This window comes from Artemia franciscana, chromosome 2 (genome assembly GCF_032884065.1).
Source record: "Artemia franciscana chromosome 2, ASM3288406v1, whole genome shotgun sequence".
NCBI lineage: Eukaryota > Metazoa > Arthropoda > Branchiopoda > Anostraca > Artemiidae > Artemia > Artemia franciscana.
This window is the reverse complement of record NC_088864.1, coordinates 60,500,095-60,522,942: the sequence shown is the minus strand read 5'-3', so window position 1 is coordinate 60,522,942 and position 22,848 is coordinate 60,500,095. Positions and strand designations below refer to the sequence as shown.

The 22,848-nt window shown below is 34.1% G+C and overlaps 1 protein-coding gene across 4 annotated transcripts in view; it reads left to right on the top strand.

Annotated features, from left to right (window-relative positions):
- The first annotated feature begins 573 nt into the window (after window positions 1-573).
- The window catches only part of LOC136043874 (uncharacterized), a 68,212-nt gene continuing 45,937 nt past the window's right edge, over window positions 574-22,848 (top strand). For 2 of the 4 annotated variants that reach the window (XM_065728846.1, XM_065728847.1), the window contains exons 1-2: window positions 577-678; window positions 21,104-21,726. In XM_065728846.1, coding sequence (XP_065584918.1) covers window positions 21,121-21,726 — 606 coding nt within the window. In that variant the 5' untranslated portion in view covers window positions 577-678; window positions 21,104-21,120. Of the gene's footprint in view, window positions 679-13,130; window positions 13,152-21,103; window positions 21,727-22,848 lie in introns of those variants that run through there. The other 2 variants (XM_065728845.1, XM_065728844.1) reach the window with 2 other exon arrangements.

Genomic DNA, 22,848 nt, shown 5'->3' with positions numbered 1-22,848 from the left:
ACTGAATCTTCTTCAATTTACCAGAGAGAGGGCCTAGAAATATATGTCTTGCATGTTCTTCAAACTTTGACCATTCTTCATCAAGATTTTCAAATTCCCAGTTGATTGCTGGGGGAATTACTCCGTCCATGTTTGCTGTTCAATATTCCACTTCTGACACCATGCAGAATTCGGAAGTCTCAAGTTGATTTAGCTCTTTAATACGACCCAAGTACCTGTAAATATAACAACATAAGCACATAAAAAAAGAGAATGCCTTTTTAAATTATGCTGCAAACTGCAAATTTATCCAATATTTAAGTAGAAATTTTAGGCATAATACTAACCTGTTATGATGGGTGGATCTGCAATGTTCATTTTTTTCTGGCCTAACTCATTCCTTGGATCCTGTGAAACTGGAGGTATCTAAAACTGCCAAGGCTAAAGCTTCTGAGTCTCAATTATTTACGTCGTATTTATTTTAAATTTTAACTTCCTTTCATGGCGACCTGTGCGTTGGAACACTTTTACATAGCGTTGGAACACTTTCACGTTGCTCATTGATAGTTCGGTGTGAATTCGCCATTAAATGAGATACACGAGTGTTTCCGAAAAAGAGGATGAAAAAAGAAATTTTATTAGCCCAATTTGGGTGAATTACAAGTTTCAGAAGTTGAGCCCTAACTTAATTTATAAAAGGTATGAGGCTTAAATAATTTTCACTGCCCTTCATTTGATCAGTGGCTATATTTCTCAAGGTTTCACTTGTGTAATTCAAAAATCATTAAATGTCATTAGCCTCCAGAGTGAGAAAAGATTTAAGTAGTTAGGCCTAAGTCAAAATTCTTTCTTGGAGATCATCAGAAAATGTATACACGGTTCCATTACTAACGTAGGGATAAGGTGAATGTGCTTTTTAATGTCTTTTTAAAAATGAGAATGATTTCACTTGCAAGCTCACCTATGACTATGTAGGTTGCTCTATATAATAGTATGATGTATAAAAAGTTGTGGTAAAATTCTAGTTTAGTGACTTCTTGCTATCTTGGAAAGGGGTTAGGTTAGGAAAACAAAACTTTAAGTGATGGGTTTACAGGCTAAAGTATGTCCAGGGAAGGTATTTTGAAGTACCTACCTCCACCCCCTCTCCTTCTAGAGGGTCCTGATCTTTGATAACCTTTAAAAAATATGTGTGTTATGAAAGTGAAACCTTGCAAAATAGATCTTAATTTTGAATGAAGTACAACAAAATTGGGTCAATATTTCTATTACCTGAACAATTGTTTTAGGTCTTGAAACTATTGTTAGTAGATGCATTTTGACTTTTGGAACATCTTTTCTCTCTTGCAAAACTACCTCAAACTCATTATTATGGAGTTATATAATTGCACATAGGGGGGAGGGGGGTGTGTAAAGCATAGCATATATTAAATACAGCAATGGTTAGTTTATGTATTTAATATATGTTATGCTTTACTTCCACCCCCCTAATGTGCAAATATATAGCCCAAATTTGTTTCTAAAGTATTACAGATTTGTGATTTCAAATATCTGATCCACAAAAACAGAAATGATTGCAATTTGGTTCTATATGTGTAAATAAAAGAATATCTGGACAGGAACAGGAACATAGCATATATTAAATACAGCAATGGTTAGTTTATGTATTTAATATATGTTATGCTTTACTTCCACCCCCCTAATTTGCAAATATATAGCCCAAATTTGTTTCTAAAGTATTATAGATTTGTGATTTCAAATATCTGATCCATGAAAACAGAAATGATTGCAATTTGGTTCTATATGTGTAAATAAAAGAATATCTGGACAGGAACTCCATAATGGTAAGTTTGTGGTAGTTTTGCAAGAGAGAAAAGATGTTCCAAAAGTCAAAATACATCTATTAACAATAGTTTCATGACCCTAAACAATTGTTCAGGTAATAGGAACATTAACCCAAAATTGTTTTCAGCTTCAGAACTTTGCTCAATCCCAATTTATAAGGTTTTAAATATAGATTTATAAAATATATTTTATATATATATATATACATAAACTAGCTGTTGGGGTGGCGCTTTGCGCCACCCCAACACCTAGAGGGAGAAAGAGTGGGGATGAGTACTTTAGAATACCTTCCTGGGATATAATTTAGCCTGTAGACCTATCCATGAAAGTTTCATTTTCTTAACCTAACCCCTCTCCAAGATAGCAATAAGTCACTAAACTAGAATTTTACCAAAGTTCTGTGTATGGCTTTTCTTAGGCTGATTTATAACTATATGAAGTAAAAAGTCATCTGCATAACTTTTACTATTTTCTCTATATAAAAATGTGGTAGTATACTGTCTTCTGTACTACATTTTAGTTCATCATACATGGTCAAGGAGAAAACCAAAAAAGTGATCTGTATGACTTTATTTATCTGGCTTTATAGCCTAATAGGATGAGATAGCCCATTAAAAAGTCTTCCGTATGACTTAATTTGGGCTGCCTAACAATAAGACAACACATTGAAAGTTGTATGTTTGTCTTTATTTATGCTGCACTGTAATAGTGTTATACATAAAAACTTACACAAGACTTTTTTTATGCTTCATAATGAGAGAAAACACAATGCTACAATATATATATATATATATATATATATATATATATATATATATATATATATATATATATATATATATATATAAATATATATATATATATATATATATATATATATATATATATATATATATATATATATATATATATATATATATATATATATATTATATATTATATATTATATATTATATTTTATATATATATATATATATTATATATATATATATATATATATATATATATATATATATATATATATATATATATATATATATATATATATATATATCTATATATAAAAAAAATAAGTTGTCTGTCTGTGGATCTGTGGATCAGGTGACGTCATGTTTCTGTGTCGGCTGACGTCATGAAATTAGTTGTCAGGTGACGTCATGTTTCTGTGTCGGCTGACGTCATGAAATTAGTTGTCGTCATTTTTGCTTTGACGGTGACGTCATTCAAGTTATATAAGACATATGTTCACGTAGAAATCTATTAATGTTTAAGTTTACAATGACTGATGAAGATGCTCAAAGAGTCTATGCCAAAAACTTGCTGCTGATAGTTCCTTGGCACAATTTCTTTTCTGACTTTCTCTATCAGCAGCAAGTTTTTTGGCATAGACTCTTTGAGCATCTTCATCAGTCATTGTAAATTTAAACATTAATAGATTTCTACGTGAACATATGTCTTATATAACTTGAATGACGTCACCGTCAAAGCAAAAATGACGGCAACTAATTTCATGACTTAATTTCAGAACTTAATTTCTGTGTTGACTGACATCATGAAATTAGTTGTCGTCATTTTTGTTATGATGATGCTTAGTATATTGTAAAACACATTAATTTGGTTAATAACATACCATTTAAAACACCAAAATGAACATGCTGGAGTAGTCACTCGGCGAGAGAGGGTGTCAGAACGGAGAATGAAGGTCCCAGGTTCAAATCCTGGTTAGGCTAAAAAAGGTAAAAATCTAAAAACTAAAAAAAAACTGAAAAAACTAAAAAAGGTAAAAACTACAAAAAAACTAAAAACTAATAAAAAAAAATTAAGAATAAAAATAAAAAAAATAAAAAAGATAAAAACTAAAAAAAAAAGTAAAAAGAAAAAACGAAAAAAACTAAAAAAGCTAAAAAAAAGGTAAAAACCAATAAAAAACTGAAAAGAAAAAAAAGAATAAAACTAAAAAATTTTCATCTAAAAAACTAAAAAAAACTAAGAAAGGTAAAAACTAAAAGAACTAAAAAAAAAAAAAAACTAAAAAAGGAAAAAAAACTGAAAAATAAAGGAGAAAAAGAAAACTAAAAAAATATAAATAAAAATAAAAAACTAAAAAGATAAAAACTTTAAAAAAAACTAAAAAGAAAAAAGAAAAAAACTAAAAAACCTAAAAAAGGTCAAAACCAATAAAAAAAACTAAAAGGAAAAAAAGGGAAAAAATTAAAAATTTATTTCATCATATACCAATTCAAAAACGAATGTATACCGGGATGACGACCGGGACACAGGGAATATAAATGACACAACTACAACGGGGACGCCGGGGGGCACAGGGGGATATAAATGACGACCGGGACACCAGGACACAAGGAATATAAATGACGCCTGGGACACTCAAAGAGAAATCAGAGACTGGGACACCAGGACACAAATGACGACCGGGACACAGGGAATATAAATGACGACCGGGACACAGGGACATAACTACAAAGGGGACGCCGGGGTGCACAGGGGGATATATAAATGACGATGGCGACTCAGGGAATGGTCGATTAGCAATCACCATCAACAAAGCTCAAGGGCAATCATTAGAATCATGAGGTATAGATCTGAATACGGATTGTTTTCCCATTGACCATTATATGTTGCATGTTCAAGAGTCGGTAAACCTGACAATCTATTTATATGCACAGACAATGGGACAGCAAAGAATGTTGTATATTCGCAAGTTTTACGTAGTTAAAAACATATATATATATATATATATATATCTATCTATATTCACAGGTGGGACATAGGGACACAACTACAATGGCGCGTAACTAATATGGCGCGTAACGACTTACGCGCGCGGGGGGGCTTGGGGGGCGCGAAGCGCCCCCACCAACTAGGTGTTGGGGTGGCGCGAAGCGCCACCCCAACAGCTAGTATATATATATAAATAAGTTGTCTGTGTGTGTGTGTGTTGAGTGGCATCATGTTTGTGTGTCAACTGACGTCATGTTTGTTGATTGACGAAATTACACACTGGGACATCAGGACACAAATGACAACCAGGACACCAGGACATCTATATATATAAAAATAAGTTGTCTGTGTGTTGAGTGACGTCATGTTTGTTGATTGACGAAATTAGACACTGGGACATAGGGAATATAAATGACAACCAGGACACTCAAAGAGAAAGCAACCAGGACACAAGGAATGTTCAATTAGCAATCACCATCAACAAAGCACTGGGACACAGGGAATATAAATAACAACCAGGACACTCAAAGAGAAATTACAGACCAGGACACCAGAACACAAATGATGACTGGGGCACAGGGAATATAAATGATGACCGCAACACTCAAAGAGAAATTACAGACTGGGACACCGGGACACAAATGACAACCAGGACACAGGAAAACAACAACAACGGGGACGCCAGGGGGCACAGGGGGATATATAAATGACAACAGGGACACAGGGAATGTTCAATTAGCAATCACCATCAACAAAGCTCAAGGGCGATCATTAGAATAATGAGGTATAGATCTGAATACAGATTGTTTTTCCCATGGACAATTATATCTTGCATGTTCAAGAGTCGGTAAACCTGACAATCTATTTATATGTATGTAGTTTAAAATATATATATATATATATATATATATATATATATATATATATATATATATATATATATATATATATATATATATTCACAGGTGGGACACAGGGACACAACTACAATGGCGTGTAACTAATATGGCGTGTAATGACTTGCGCACGCTGGGGGGCTTGGGGGGGGCGCAAAGCGCCCCCACCAACTAGGTGTCAGAGTGGCGCAAAGCGCCACCCCAACAGCTAGTATATATATATAAATAAGTTGTTTGTGTGTTGTGTGTTGACTGACGTCATGCAGGTTTGTCAACTGACGTCGTTATAAGGATTGAGCATTATGCTGTCATGAAGTTGTTTGTCAACTGATGAAATTACAGACCAGGACACCAGGACACAAATGACGACCAGGACACAGGGAATATTAATGGCAACCAGGATACTCAAAGAGAGATTATAGACTGGGACAATGGGACACAAATAATGACCAGGACACATGGAATATAAATGGTGACGAGGACACAGGGACACGACTGCAACAGAGATGCCAGGGGGCACAGGGGGGATATATGACAATATTCTATTGTTCAGATATAAAAAAAATTCAATATTGTCATATGTTGGTAACACCTCATTCATTCACTGGCTATTGAAGAGTGAACTCCTATAATCAGATTACTTTTTCAGGTTAAATTTGATATTTTTTTGGACTTTTTTATTGCGTAATTTGATGCAAGTATAGACTTCTACATGCAGATTATAGCATTTATTATGGCGGTCACTCAAGCAAAGTTTGATGAAGGAATGAAACGGCTTCAGGCATAACTGGATAAAATATTTGCAGAACAGAAAAGTTTTTTGGTCTGAATAGCTGCTCTTTAAGACGAAGTTAGGAAAATATCAGCTGAAAATGCTAATCTACAAGATGAAGCAAAGAAGCTTCAAAATGATCTAGAGCAAGAAAAATTGCGGAATAACAATTTGTAGAGTAGGTTTTTGGACATTGAAGTGAGAGAAAGGAGATTGAATTTGATTGTTCTTGGTCTGCCTGCTGAAAAGCATAATCAATCAGTGACTAGCAATGTAATGTCTCTTCTTTCTGACAAATTGCAAGTTACTGAGGACATTTCTCTTACAAAGTGTTATCGCCTTAAGAGAAATTGCAGTTCAAACATTACTAGTAGGAAAACTAGTGTTCGACCAGCCCCTGTTTTTATATTGCTACACACGGATCATAACATTCAGTCAATTCTCAGTGGGGTAAATAAGTTGAAGGGTAGTGGAATTTGCATTTGCAGTGATCTCCCACCAAAGCTAAATTTTCTATGAAAGGAGTTATTGTCTAAGGGAAAGGAGACGCGGGATTCAGGTTTGGTTCATCTTACACATATTAAACAAAAAGGGAGCAGATTATCGCTAGAATGTAAAAAGTCTCCATCTTCACAGTGGATTAAGATTGACTAGTTATGGTGATTAATAATGACATTTCATTTGGTGAGATTACTTTTATTATTTTACAATATGTAATGTTTTTCTGTTCATACGATCGTATTTTTTTCCCTCTGTAAGGAAAAAATTTTTCCAATTTTTGTCCCTCTATAGCTTATTATGGGTTTATTTTATGTCTTTTTCTTTCTTTTTTTTGTGTGTTTCTATTTATATGAAGTAATTGAGTGCAATAATTTTTCAGTGTCCACATTTCATCTTACAATGAATATGTTCCATTTCTTTCTCTTGTTTCTATTTATTTTCAAGCAGTTTCTTTTTCTTTCATTATTTTCGAGTTCTCACTGGTTCAGTTGTTTTTGCTACTTTAAGACTCAACCGGTATGCATTTTGCAAAAGTTTCTGCTAGTTCGGATCATAATTCTGATTTTGTACATTGGATGATAATTGTATTGGGGATAGACTGAGATACCTTGAGTGTAACCCATTTGATTTTTCCATATTCCAGAGCCATGATAAATTTTCAGGAAATAAGATAAATGACAGTGGGCTAATTAATTTTTCAAATTGTAAATATAAATTACCTTCCAAAGTTTCTGATCTTCCCAGTATTGGTGTTGTGAGAATAGGATTTTTAAATTGTAGGGTTTTTTTTAGTTCACAGGATGATCTTAACAATGTAGTTCATAAACTATCTTGTCACGTCGTTGGATTCTGTGAGACTTTTCTTACAGACCTGACTCCTCAGGTTGTTTTTCGTGGATATCAATTTATTTTTAAAAATCGATTGACTAGGCGCCAAGGTAGTTTAGCAGGATTAGTTAAAGAAGGTATCTCTTTAGGACGCATTGCAAATCTGGAAGGTTCTCATGAGGAAATGCTTTTTGAAGTAATGGTGACTAAAATTAGTTTTGAAAAAAAGATGTTTTTTTTTGCATAGTATACCAACCAACTTCTTCTTCAGTCAAGTCTTTCCTCTCTAAACTCCATGATTTTTGCATCAACCCCATTTTCAAAGTAAAGATGTTATTCTTTCTGGAGATTTCAATATTGACCTTCTAGAAGCTTCAAATGAATCTTCTGTTGAGTTATTGTCTTCTTGCTTTTCTGCGTATCTGCTTCCTACTTGCCTGATACCTACAAGAATTTCACCTAGTTCTGATTCTCTCATTGATAATATTTTACATCTTTACCTATTCAAGCAAATTTTGCTGTTTTAAGTGATATATCAGACCATTTCCTGCTGGTTTCAGATTTAGCTTTTACTTATAAAATACCAAAGGTAAGTAAGGAACGTCAAGGACGGTTAATAAATAAAATAACATCAAAGCACCTGAATGAAAGCCTTGGACTATTGGATTGGCAGGAGGTAATATCCACAGAGGACACAGATATGGCAACTGATAATTTTCTAAGAAACTTCAATTGCTGCCTTGATTCTAGTTGCCCATTTGTTACGATTAAAATTTGCAGAGAAAAAATTCCTATAGGGCCATGGATAACGTTTAGCATTTTGATATCAGTTAAGAAAAAAAAATCAGTTATTTAAAAAGCAGTTAAAGAATCCAACTGATTATAATATAAATTTTCTTAGGATTTTCAAAAATAAATTAACCACACTGATACGTTTGTCGAAACAATTGTAATATAAAAAGTCTTTCAAAGAAGCTCAAAATTCTCCTTGCAAAACGTGGTCTTTAATTAATTCTTTTATAAAAAAAGAAAGTAAGCCTAATTTTCCTGAAGTTATTAGTGTAGAAGATGGTTCGACTACTAATAAATTGGAGAAAGTGGCTGATATATGGCTAAAAGAGTAGCTGATATATTTGATATTTACTTATTTTGCTAAAATAGGAGAGAAAATTGTTTCATCAGTAATGAACCAGTTTGATTCACGTAGTAATAAACATTTTTCTTCATACCTTCCATCTCCTCAAAGTAATTCAATTTTTCTCGGGCCCATTTCTCAGTCTGAAATAACAAAAATAGTGTATGATCTAAATCCAGGTAATTCAGCGGGAATTGACGGGTCTACTTCTAAAATTGTTAAAGAAATATTGTCTGCAATAATATTACCATTACAGCATATAATTAATCTTTCATTTAAAACTGGAGTTTTCCCATCTGCTTTTAAAGAAGCGTGGATAGTTCCGCTTCACAAAGGTGACTCTCTTGAAAATCCATCAAATTACTGCCCTATTTCTATTTTGTCAGTATTTTCTAAAATACTTGAGAAGGCAATTTATAAGAGGTTTTATGACTTTCTTAAATCGTCTAATTTCTTCACAAATTCCCAGTTTGGTTTCTGGTCTGGACGCAACACTGAACATGCTATCGTTGCTCTTGTCTAATATATTCATGAATGCTTAGATAGAGGTGAAATTCCAGCAACAATATATTTAGATTTTAAAAAAGCATTCAAAACAATATCCCATTGTATTCTTTTTCGCAAATTGGATAATTGTGGTTTGCGTGGACTGGCGTTGGATCTAGTTAAATCTTATCTTGATAAGAGAAAGCAACGATTAGATGGAGGCAATTTCCTCTCTTCACCTATACCTCAGTCTTCGAAGGTTGGGGTGCCTCAGGGCTCCGTCCCAGGTCCTCTGCTTTTTTTAATTTATATAAATGATTTTCACCGCGCTTTTAAATTCCCGTGTCTCAACACACATTTTGCTGATGATACAGCAGTTTCAATTTCTGAAAAGAATGACGAGGAGTTGGAGGCAAAACTGAATACTGCATTTTCTAATGTTCTTGATTGGTATTCTTCAAATTTTATTGCTTTGAATGTATCAAAAACTAATTTCATAGTTTACAGCAGAAAGTCAAATATTTGCCCTTGTATTACCCGAATTACTTCTTCAAAGTATCTATTATCAATGTCTCGGGTGAAAATGATAAAGTACCTTGGACTTGTGATTGACGAAAGCTTATCTTTTAAAACACACATTCAAAATCTACGCTTAAAGATTTCAAATTTAATGCGAAGGTTGAAGCTTTGTTTGCCCTACTCTGCTTTACAAAGTATTTATTTGGTCTAATTCAGACTAATATTAATTATTGTTCTCTAGTATATATATCTACATTTAAAACCCATATTAAACAAATATAGATTTTACAAAATAAAGCCCTAAGAATCCTTAAACTTTTTTTTCCATCACCTATTGAACTTCCAAATAAGTCTTCTACAGCATCTTTATATACTTATCTAGATATACTTCCAGTTTCTCAACAAAATTACCGCTATATTACCTCTATCAAAGTTTGTTCTCCCAATCACAAGATTTACATAATTATAACACTCGACAAAAAAAAGAGTATCTACATTGACAAGTATAATACTGAGAGATCTAAATTTGCTCCGTTTGTGTCAATAGCTTGGTGCTGGGATGCTCACAAGGCTCTTATTGATAAATTTTCCTCTATCCATTTAATAAAAAGGAAACTTAAATTTCATTTAGTTCAGGATTATTTTTAATTAAGAATCTTTTTAGTAAGGCAAAGTTATTTATATGGTTCGTTGCTCTGGGTGATTGGCCTCTCAGCTATCTTCCAGTATTAATTTATCTATATATATAAAAATAAGTTGTCTGTGTGTGTGTGTGTCTGTCGAGTGACGTCATGTCTGTGTGTCGATTGACGTCATGTTTTCGACTGACGAAATTACAGACCGGGACATCGGGACACACATGACGACCGGGACACCGGCACATAGGGAATATAAATGACGACCGGGACACTCAAAGAGAAAGCGACTGGGACACAAGCAATGTTCGATTAGCAATCACCATCAACAAAGCACCGGGACACAAATGACGACCGGGACACAGGGAGTATAAATGACGACCAGGATATAAGTAAAAAAAACTAAAAAAAGGTAAAAACTAAAAAAGGTAAAAACTACAAAAAAACTAAAAAGAAAAAAAAACTAAAAACTAATAAAACACTAAATAAGCTAAAAAACTAAAAAAGAAAAAAAATAAAGGAGAAAAACAAAACTAAAAAAAAAAATAAAATAAAAAAAAAAACTAAAAAGAAAAAAAGGGGAAAAATACAAAAATTTATTTCATCATATACCATTTCAAAAACGAATGTATATACAGACCGGGACACCGGGATACAAATGACGACCGGGACACAGGGAATATAAATGACGACCGGGACACAGGGACACAACTACAACGGGGACGCCGGGGGGCACAGGGGGATATATAAATGACGACGACGACACAGGGAATGGTCGATTAGCAATCACCATCAACAAAGCTCAAGGGCAATCATTAGAATCATGAGGTGTAGATCTGAATACGTATTGTTTTCCCATGGACCATTATATGTTGCATGTTCAAGAGTCGGTAAACCTGACAATCTATTTATATGCACAGACAATGGGACAACAAAGAATGTTGTATATTCACAAGTTTTACGTAGTTAAAAACATATATATATATATATATATATATATATATATATATATATATATATATATATATATATATATATATCTATATTCACAGGTGGGACATAGGGACACAACTACAATGGCGCGTAACTAATATGGCGCGTAACGACTTACGTGCGCGGGGGGCTTCGGGGAGGGGGGGGGGCGAAGCGCCCCCACCAACTAGGTGTTCGGGTGGCGCGAAGCTCCACCCCAACAGCTACTATTTAATAATATTGAAATTTTTTATTTCTTCAATAGTATTGAAAGATCCTGGGCTAGTTGCTCCTTTCATATTATTGTTGTGTTATTGTATCTTTGCCGTCATGTTTATCTTTGTATTGTAGTGTATGTTGTTATTTTATCTTTGTAAGGCCTAGTTTTTCGAGCTTGTCTCCCCATGGGCCTATATCATATATATATACATGTATGTGTGATTAATAAATAAATGAACTTAAACTTGAACCTAGGTAGCATATTTGTTTTAGGCCTAATTGCATGATCCTGTCTACTTCCAATGTCATCCGTAGTATTAAATCATTTTTAAATAATGTTCATTTCCAATTTAGGCAGGGGCATAATTTGTCTTTGGGCAGGAGGACAACTGCCCCTTCTAGAGCTCAGTTTGGTAAAATTCTGGTTTAGCTACTTTTTGTTGTCTGTGAAAGGGGTTAGGAAGTTGTCTGTGAAAGCACTCATCTCCACTCCTAAAAAAACTATTTAGAAAAAACTTAATGATATGGCCTAAAATTCTTCTCAATAAAACAGGAATTGCATTTTCAGAACTAAAACCAGAGAAAAAGAAACTGATAATTAGAAATTAAGATATATTGTTGTTGTATCAAAATTTCAATAGTTATGGACCTGTCATGTAGGCAATTTTCAAAGACTCAAGAATCAGAAGAGGCTTAACATAGAAAGTTGGCAATACATTCCCAGAGTATATTTTTAGCCCTGAATTTGTTACTGTAAGTTTCATTTTCCTAACCTTGCCCCTTCCTAAGATAGCAAAAAGTAGCTAAACTAGAATTTTACCCAAAAAGGTAAAGCATTTGATAGCAAACAAAAGTCTGCAAAATTGTTTCTAGAAAATATATGTCTAGAAAATACCACAGTGGGAAAAAATTGGCATTTGCTGCTGATTATTATGTTATTTAGTTTTAACAGTAAAATGTTAATTTGGAAACAAATTTCAAGGAGTTCTTTAGAAGAGCCTGAACACCTTTGAAAATGATGTCACAATGAAACTGATGTAATTTCTTAGTCATTTCTATATTTTTCTAATTTTGGCAATAGTAAAGCACAAAGCAAATTGTATCATTGGCACTTTACTGAAAATGATTTATATTACATTTTTTTGTACTTATTACAACATTGAAAATGAAATGAAAATTACAATGAAATTAAACCTAAAACTGATGAGCTATCAGCAATTAATATTGTATATTAAATATTCCATTTAATTTTATTTGTTCTTTCCAAGGCTCTTCAGGACTCATATAGTTTTCACTACAAATAAGAGTTTAGCTACTGCCCAATTTCCATAACTGTAAAAGTTTAAAACCTACTGCATATTTTACACTTTACCTCACCTTGGTCCTTAAATCCTCCTGTGCCTCCAGATTTGCTTAGGGCATCCAAGAAGAGTTGCCAGTTATTTCTCATTGCTGCAGTTGCCCAGACATCTTCCCATTCTGGTTGGATTGAGGTTTGTGAAGTCAGCCTGGTAGCTCCATTGCAGGGTGTTTTTGAGACATCCTCTTCTTCTGGTACCATGTGGTTGCCACTGAAGGACAACCTTTGTTAGTTGAGTTTCAGGCATGTGCATCACAAGACCAAGGTATCTCCACTTCCTATATTTGATCACTTTGGTTAACAGTGGCTGAGATGTACTCTGTTGTATAGTAGTGTTTGCTACTTTTTGGGACCAGTGGATATTTAGAATGTGCCTGAAACACATGTTTTTGATTGTGAGGAGTTTCTTTTCAAGTAGTTGATGTGCCAAGTTTCAGAACCATAGCAAAGCATTGAGAAGACATGGCTGTTGAACAGCCTCAGCTTGAGTTGGAGAGAGTACTTCAGGCTGCACAAAATTTGAGACAGTTTCCTGAAAGATGCATTAGCCTGGCCAATTCTTAGCTTGAATTCTCACTGACTATCCTAAATTGTAGATGGTACTTCCTAAGTACTTAAACTCTATGACTTGCTTTATTGTCTTATTATTGCATTGTAGGTTGAGTGGAGATCTAGTGTTTGCCACACTTTTTGTTTTGTTGGCATTTATCTTAAGCCAAAAGGTTTGTCAGCATCTCTGACTTGGTTAAGGTAATGCTTGACGTTTTGTTTGCAGGACTCTAGGAGGCTGATTCAAGGGCTATACAAAGTTTATAGGTGTTTGGTTCTATAGAGAACTTGAGTTTAATTTGTAAGTTTTTAAAATGATCAAATCACCTAGCTCATTGCCAAATTTTTTGTAAATTTGACAGAGCTAGTATTCCAAATCTTACTCTTAACTAAACTCTATGACTTGCTCTATTGTCTTATTATTGCATTGTAGGTTGAGTGGATATCTAGCATTTGCCATACTTTTTGTTTTGTTGGCATTTATCTTAAGGCCAAAAGGTTTGTCAGTATCTCTGACTTGGTTAAGGTAATGCTGGAGCTTTTGTTTGCAGGACTCCATGAGGCTGATTCAAGGGCCATACAAAGTTTATAGGTGTTTGGTTCTATAATTAACTTCAGATTAATTTGCAAGTTTGTAAAGTGATCAAATCAGCTAGCACATTGCCAAATTCTTTCCTAAATTTGACAGAGCTAGTATTCCAGTGCATGAGCTTTAGGATAAGTTAATTTCATATGTTAATCCTTAATTAATTACTGTTGTCATGTTCAGCATCATTGTTTTTGCTAAAGATTAGCTCTCTAAAACAGTAAGTATTCAAAAAAGCATATGATAATTATTTGTGGTTCTTCTTTCATTGCTAATGGGAATGGTTTAAATAGCTTTGCCTAACTTTGATGAGACAGTACAGACCTACTATGGACATTGGATTGAAACGCCCCCCCCCCCCAGAAAATACCCCTACAGAAGATATGGTTTTTCAAATTTGAGAATCTTATTTGAGTTGTGTTTTTTTTGTTTTTTTTTTTAATTTAGTTGAGAAGGGCTAAGGAAAGTATACAGATGAAATTCTTGCTAGACAAATTGATCCCTGCTGAAAGTAAATTATTCCCAAATGTTTTCTCCCCACCAATAATCCCTGCTGCAGCCCCCCCCCCCCTCCACCACCACCACCAAAAAATGTAGAAATTTTAAAAAACGCATCAGAAATGTGAAATTGATATCTACTCTCTTGTGACTTCTGGGTCTTTGCATACATAACTGGAACTTCTCTTCACTTCACTGTACAGTGAAGACAAAATTTATAAAGAAACTCAATGAACACGGTTGCTGTAGTCCAGCCACTGTAACTAATGTAGACAACAGTTTCAGGTGAAGCCCTTAATGTTATTTCTTGTGTTGTGTTTTTCCTTGAGAAGACCAGTATTGGTGGAATTGTGCTTCCAGATGCTAAAATATAGGCAGGAATTGTCACTATCTGTTCTCTATCTCCAGAAGTTGCCCTTCCAACTTGACTTGTTCCTATATCAGCTTCAATCTTGTGTGGCTTTTGTACAGTGATCAAGGCACTTTCATCCATATTCCATATACTCTGGGGAGAGAAAGCATACCTGGTCATGACACCACATAGCTTGGAGATGAAGATGCTAAAATTGCGGCAGTTTGACTAGTTGCCACTGAGAGGGTAGTCGTTTCAGGTGTTGTGAGTGAAAGGCCTTGATTTTGTGACATAAATTTATAATACCTTTTCTTGCCTGCTCTTTTCTTCTCATCCCACCTTTTCTTGTCAGCCTACCTCCAAATGGGGCCAGACATAGTACTAGGCTATATGCAAAAGTTTGTTTATTTTATAGGTTTGCCATTAGAAAGTGCTAGCATGTCAAAGCGAAATAACCCTGGCTATATCATGTCTGTCTTAGTTGTCACATATAGGACATGTCCCAAGGTCAATACTTGGGACAATCCCAAGTAGGGAACCAAACATTGTCACTGAAAGAATTCAACTTTAATCTAAAATGGTAAGAAGAACTCTTCAGACCCACCAATTCTATTTCACAAGAAACTAATAATTAAAAAAGAGAAAGTAAATGATCACTTCAAATATCATATCTTCCTAAACAGTTCATAGAACTTAAAAAAATATTTTTGAGGCTGTACTGGAAATTTAGAATCTTTCCCCTTTAAGACAAAATTCTGACATAGGATTTGAAACTTATGCACATGTCATCTAGTGTAAAGAAGCTGTTGCTTGATTTTTTGGGGATTTTTTCTAGATGGGAGATGGCTATATGTGTTGGTGTCTTTTTAGGCATGTCCCAAGTATGGAGCATCCCAAGTATGGATATTCTCCCCTAATTTACATAAAAATGAGTGCTGTTCAATATTCTTTTTTGGTTTAATGAGATAGATTTTGCATTGATGTTACCATGTTTCTGGATAATGACCAAAATTTGAAAAAGGAATCAGGTTGCCCATCAACATTCTCCTTTAATGGGCAAGGACAGTAAACAACCTTAAATTATAGAATTCACACCTTTATAAGAAAAAGTCTAATTCTCTATTTCCACACCCGCCATATCTATTAATTAATTGGTTGATTTCTACCTCAATATTTTGGTGAATATTTATGATGGCTAGTCTGGTCAGGCTATAGCTCTTTGTTTGTATTTCCTCTTCTATTCATCTAAAAATATTCGAATAAAGACCAAAATCGCCAGAAAAATATGAACTCTAATAAAGATGCATGTAGGTATTTGCTTCAAACTAAGTATATGAGTCGAAATACTTCTTAAAAAACAGATTATTATGTGTTTGTTATTTTCGTATTTGATAGGTGTAGATTGGGGATTTAAATTCTCAGAGTTTCAAACTGCGGTAGATTTCTAAGTAGTTTTTTTTTTAATCTTGAGATTTTCAGATATTCAGTTCAAACTTTTAAATCTCAATACGTCTGTTGAGCACAAAAATACAAATTTGAAATTTGACTCAGGTTTAGCATTAAGTAAGAGAATTTGTCCTGTAAAAATTTTGATTTACAAACAACTAATTGTGGAAATATGATTGGATGACATGTATCAAAGTAAGTATAAAAATCCTCAGCGGTATATATAGCAGTTTAGACAATTTTATGGACCAATATATGCAACCCCTATACAAAACATAACTATATTTTGTGACTGGTTGGTATTGAGAAGGTGAGAAATTCTGATGTAATACTATAGTTGCATTTCCTTTCTGTGGTTAACTCAAGTTGTTTGAATTTCCACTTTTTATCAACATTTTATTAGTAAATGTTTGAAAAAAATTGATGCCATTCCACTGATTCAAAATGAGAATTCAGTGACTCATCGATACCATGATACCCATGATCGATACCCATCGATACAATCATACCCATCGATGACCCATCGAGTAAAAAAAATAAACACATAGTTATTTGCCTTCTTTTATAAGCAATTTTTCGAAATTTTTTTTTTCTTAAATGACTGCTAAGACCTTGGAAGGAGTATTTCGACTCACATACTTAGTTTTAAGAATATACTTATCCGATCTTTTATTGAAGTTTTAAAGAGTTTGGCCTTTATTTTAATGTTTTAGGATGAGTAGCGGAGGCAATATGTCACATAATGCAGAGTTTTAATTAGATGAAAATAGGCGGTAAAGTGGCCAACATATCCTCACCAAAATCTAAAACTTAAATTAATAATTTTTGCACTTCTCATACATTTACTTTATGTTATACAAATCCCCTAAAAAGCAACAGTGTTGTAAAAACCACCCTGCTTTGCAAAAAAGCAAACCCAAAAAACCAAAACAGACAGCCAAAAAAAAGTAATGACACCAATTTCTTCGCCTCAGTGCCATAGCAAGACTCAAAAACAAATTTTTGACAATAAAAAGAGGTAAATATTTTGCTTTTCAGTCCTGTTGTGACAGCACAATCCTGAAATATCATTTCGATAGCCTAAAGAAGTTAGGATTTTAAATTTCCTCTCCTTGTTATTATGAAATGAAGATTTTCGCATTTCAGTTGGCTTTTGTGGCAATCTGGACAGGTTCTCTTGATAAACCTGAATTTAGCTAAATACTTTTAGGCTGTATGTGACATTAGTAAAACCTAACAGAGACTGCACAAAGTTACTAAAACCTAGTTCAAATTTGTTTGCAAAAAGAAACAGTCTTAATAAGTAAAAACTTATTAAAAACTCCACTATTTAAAAACTAATTACAAAAAGAATAACTTTCATCTCAACCCAAACCAGAGCAAGCGGTCCCAACCCCTTATCCACCGCCACCACGTCAGGGGGGCCCGCGCCCCCGCCCCCTGGCAAACATATGTTTTTTTAGTTTCCAAATTCTTCTCCAGATATCAGACTGAGACAGAGAGAGAAAATAAGGTGAAAGGTTATCTGTTGGTAACTGATAAGACAATGCTCGTAGGCTCTAGATGATGGAAGTGACGTACCTGTTAAGATAATTGGCAGTAACTTCAGGGGATTCAGGCAGTGATGCCAGCATTGCTATAATTATACCATTTTTGTACATTTCACCTCTACTGGCACAATTTAGTACAATCACACGAAATTTGGTATATTTTACAAAGTTATGGTACAATTTAGTATTTTTGTACTGATGTTTGTATTCTTGCATTTATAAATAATTGTATTCATCCTGATCTTGTTCACAACAGTCAAGACAACAGACTAACAATCAGTCATTTTTTTGACAAAAACATTTCTCTGTGCATCAAGCAAATGTAAAGTTAGCACTGAAACTATAAAGACACTTTGGATTCTTGGTGGTCGGGAATCTGGTGGAATAAAAATAGCCAAACACTCAGACAGGGTGAATTTCCTCTGTTTGAAAATCTTTATCAAACAGTTCCTGGTGACGAACTCTAAGTAAGGAGCAACCCAGCTCAATAGTAACCGAAACCCTAAAAAATGGAATTTTGACACCAATAGATACATCAAAAAGAATTTTGATGCTGATTTTAAATATATAAGTTTCATCAAGTTTAGTCTTACCAATCAAGACTTACGAGCCTGAGAAAATTTGCCTTATTTCTGAAAAGGGGAAAACACCCCCTAAAAGCTATAGAATTTTAATGAAAATCTCTCCATCGGATTCAGCATATCAGAGAATCCGACTGAAGAGGTTTCAAGGACCCAGTGGTCCTAGAATGTCGCAAGAAGGCTCATTCTAATAAAAATGAAAATTTCTAGTGACCTTTTTAAGTGACTATAAAAATTGGGGGGCAACTAGCCCCCCCCCCGCTCATTCTTTACCCAAAGTCACCGGATTAAAATTTTGAGATATGCATTTTGTTCAGAATAGTCGAAAAATCTAATATATATGTCTTTGAGGACGACTTAACCCCCCACAGTCCTCGAGGGATGGGGTGCAAGTTAATAGCTTTGCCCATTGTTTACATATAGTATTGGTTATCGGGAAGTATACAGGCGTATTTAGGGGTCATTTTTCTGGCCGTGGGGGAGGGTCGGAGGCTACGTGGGAGGATCTTTCCTTGGAGGGATTTATCATGGGCGAAGAGAATCTCCATGAAGGGAATGCTGGATTTTCCAGCATTATTTAAAAAAAAAATTGACGCATGGGCAGACAATAAATAGACTTATCTATTAACAAATGAACTAACATCATTTTTATACAACCCTAATAAGGGGGTTAATGTCAGATTTGTCTCTCACTCAATCGCACTATCCGTCTTGGCTTTTTCTACAATTAGCCATGGATTGATGCCCACAACTATTCGATTTTAATTCAAAATCAACAGACTTGGTCGAGGCCTTCGGCCTCGACCTCGTTGTGGGCATTATGCCATGGCTAATTGTAGAAAAGGCCAAGACAGATAGTCCAACCGAGTGAGAGGCAAATCTGGCATTAACCCCCTTAATAGGTTATCTGGCATAAACCCCCTTACTAGGATTGTATAAAAATTATGTTAGTTTATTTGTTAATAGGTAAGTCTTAAATAATGCTGGATTTTCCAGCATTATAAAAAGAAAAAACATTTTTTCCGTTGATTTTGAATTGAGATCGAATAGTTGTGGGCATCAAGCCATGGCTTATTGTAGAAAAGGCCAAGGCAGATAGTCCGATTGAGTGAAAGGCAAATCTGACATTAACCCCTTATTAGGATTGTATAAAAAATGATGTTAGTTCATTTGTTAATAGATAAGTGTTTAAATAATGCTGGATTTTTGGCATTACTAAAAAGAAACTATAAAAAATTAAATAAATAAAAAACAAGTTCTTTAAACTGAAAGTAAGGAGCAACATTAAAACCTAAAACGAACAGAAATTATTATGTATATTAGGGGGTTCGTCCCCTCTTCAAAACCTCGCTCTTTACGCTAAAGTATTTTTAGTAATTTCAAAAGAGTTATTTATTCTAATTAAACGGCATTTGTGATTCAGGGGTAATTCTTAAAGAATCGGAACAAAATTCGAACTGGCAACGTGCTTGCTGATTTGATCATTTTACAAACTTGCAAATTAAACTCAAATTCACTATAGAGCCAAACACCTATAAACTTTGTATAGCCCATTAATCCGAGTCTTTGCTGTCAGCTGTAATGGTCTACAAACAGTTCGTGGTAACAAACCGTGAATAAAGAGCGATAGGGCTCAAAAGTAACCGGAACTCTAAAAAAAACCGATTTTTTATACCAATAGATATATCAAAAGGATCGGCTTATTGTGCTGATTCTATATGTAGTTTCATTTAAAGCTTTATTAAGTTAGTGTTACCGATCAAAAGCTAAGAACCTGATAAAACTTCACCTAATTTTTGAAAAAGAGGAAAACAACCCTAAAAATAAAAGAATTTCAATGAATATCACACCATCAGATTCAGCGTATCGTAAACCTTTCAAGCTCCTATCTGTTAAATATTTGGACCTTTGCATTTTTGCCACATGAAAGATAACGGATGTGAGTTTCTTTTTTACATGGATGATCATTTCGATCTAGTGGGCAACGAGGCCCCCTCGTACGCTCATTTTTTTCCGAAATCGCATGATCAAAATTTTGAGATAATAGTTTTGTTCACTATAGCTGAAAGGCCCAATAACTATGTCTATGGAGATAACACGACCCCCACAGTCCCTAGGAAAAGGTCTAAGTTATAAAATGTGTCCATTGTTTGCGTATAGTATTTGTTATTGGGAAGTAGGCATATATTTTCTGGTGGAGGTGGATGAAATTTCTGCTGGTGGGATTTTTCACGGGGAGAATTTGTCACGGGAGGGGGAGTTTCCAGGGGGTGAACCGACTCAATTTTACACGTGGAGATGTTAGGAGTAATTGCTCCTGATAAGTTTTCACCGGGATTGATTTGTCTAGAGGATATTTCCGTGGGGTGGGGGGATTTTTCTGTTGTGGTGAAGCCAGATTTTCTAGCATTATATAAAAAAACGATCAAAAATTAATAAAAAAAAATTTTTTTTAACCGAAAGCAAGGAGCAACTGTAAAACTAAAAATGAACAGAAATTATTACGTATGGGAGGGGTGTTTCCCCCTCCTCAAGACCTCGCTCTTTACGCTAAAGTTTTAACTTTGTTCCAGGTCTTTAAGAACCACTCCTAAAACACAAGGTTCGTAAAAGTGCAAATTATTGTACAATAAGCTAATTTTCTTCTTCTTTCAGTATTTGGCCTATCTTAGATGCAAACATCTTCAATGGATCAAAAAGAGCTGTGTTTAAAATGGAATAATTACACGGATGTATATAAAGGAAGCTTTGCTACACTTCTGAATCTTGAACATTTTACAGATGTCACTCTATCATGTGATAATCAGATCATAAAATGCCATAGACTTGTGCTGTCTGCATGCAGCTCATACTTTGAGAATTTACTTGTTAGTAATTCTCAATCCCAACCCATTATCATTCTGAAAGATGTAAAGTTTTGTGATTTACAAGCTTTAGTGAAATTCATGTACATGGGAGAAGTGTCTGTTACACAAGCACAGTTTAATTCTCTGTTAAAATTAGCCGATATACTAAAAGTTACAGGGCTTGCTACTCATGGAGCATCTTCTCAAAATAGTGTAGATCCTAGTTGTCTATCCCAAAATGCTGGACTATCAAACCCACCTGTAAAAAGAAGAAGGATTGACGCAGACTTAGAAATTAGTGTTATAACTCAAGATGTATTACGGGAGAGGTCATCTATTTCTGGTGGCAATGACAACCCTTCACGTAATTCTGATGGGACACTTAGCCCCTTGCCTTTTCAAGAGAAATATATTGTAGCAGCAAACCCTCTAGTAAGTTCATTTTAATTCTTATTTTTCCAGTCTATTAGCTTGTCAAAACCAGCTTTTTCATGAAATACTTCTAATTTATTGAGAAAGGCAGCTATTTAAAGAAATATACTCGATAGGCATAACATGTTTTGTACCAACTATGAAAGATCAGCCTGATTGGCATTTAGATAAAAAGGATAAGGTTTCCTGTGAAAATTGAAGAATGAACTTGGAAGTGAAATTGAGTCTAAATGACCATACCTAAGATGAAGTTTAAAAATAATATATATCAGCTATTAGTGTGACGATACGTTGTGTTTTTTTTATGCATTTGTGCTGCCCCAGCCTTACGAGCTCTGCTCTCTATTGGGGCATAATATTGTTTTTGTATATTTTTAATTTGAATTAATAAATATTGATGGATTGATAAGAACTAAGAAAATGTAATAAAAAAACGAATACAAAGAAAGTTAAAATTAAAGTAGGCAAAATTTAGCACAAAAATAAACATCGTGTTGCCCTCCTCCTGCCGCTAAATTAGGGTGTTGCTTGTGCGTTTGTGTGCTATCAATATTACTTTAATTTTGGTAGAATGGATATTGAAGGAATTAAAGATTACTTTAAAGAAAGAGCCTAAAAAGAAATGCTTTTTCAATAAAGTTAGTCGGGTTTGAATGGAAACTGATTATTTAGTAATTAAACAATTATTTCAGCCTGATTAGACTTACAACACAATGATCTGATAGTTTGGAGTTTGAACAGCATAATGCTAAATATTTATTTGTAATTGTTTAAGTTGTTTAAGATTAAGCATTTATTTATTTATTTTCTTTATTTCCCTCAAAAAATAAGGAATAGGCTACAATATAAATATAAAGAAAAGACAAATGATAACGCTTACAATAAAAAAAATATCAAATATTGATCGAACACTTAAAAAGATACAAAAAAGGAATTTCTGGGTTTCGAATAGATTTTGAAGCTTTGTAGGCTAATAAATATAAAAACAAAGAATGTCTTTGAGAATAGAAACAAAGAACCCTATTATGTATATTCTGGAAGGTTTGTAAGTGAACCGTAAATAGGTTGACATAAATTATAAGACAATATTGAAGATAGGATTCAAAGAGGGGATGATTAGAG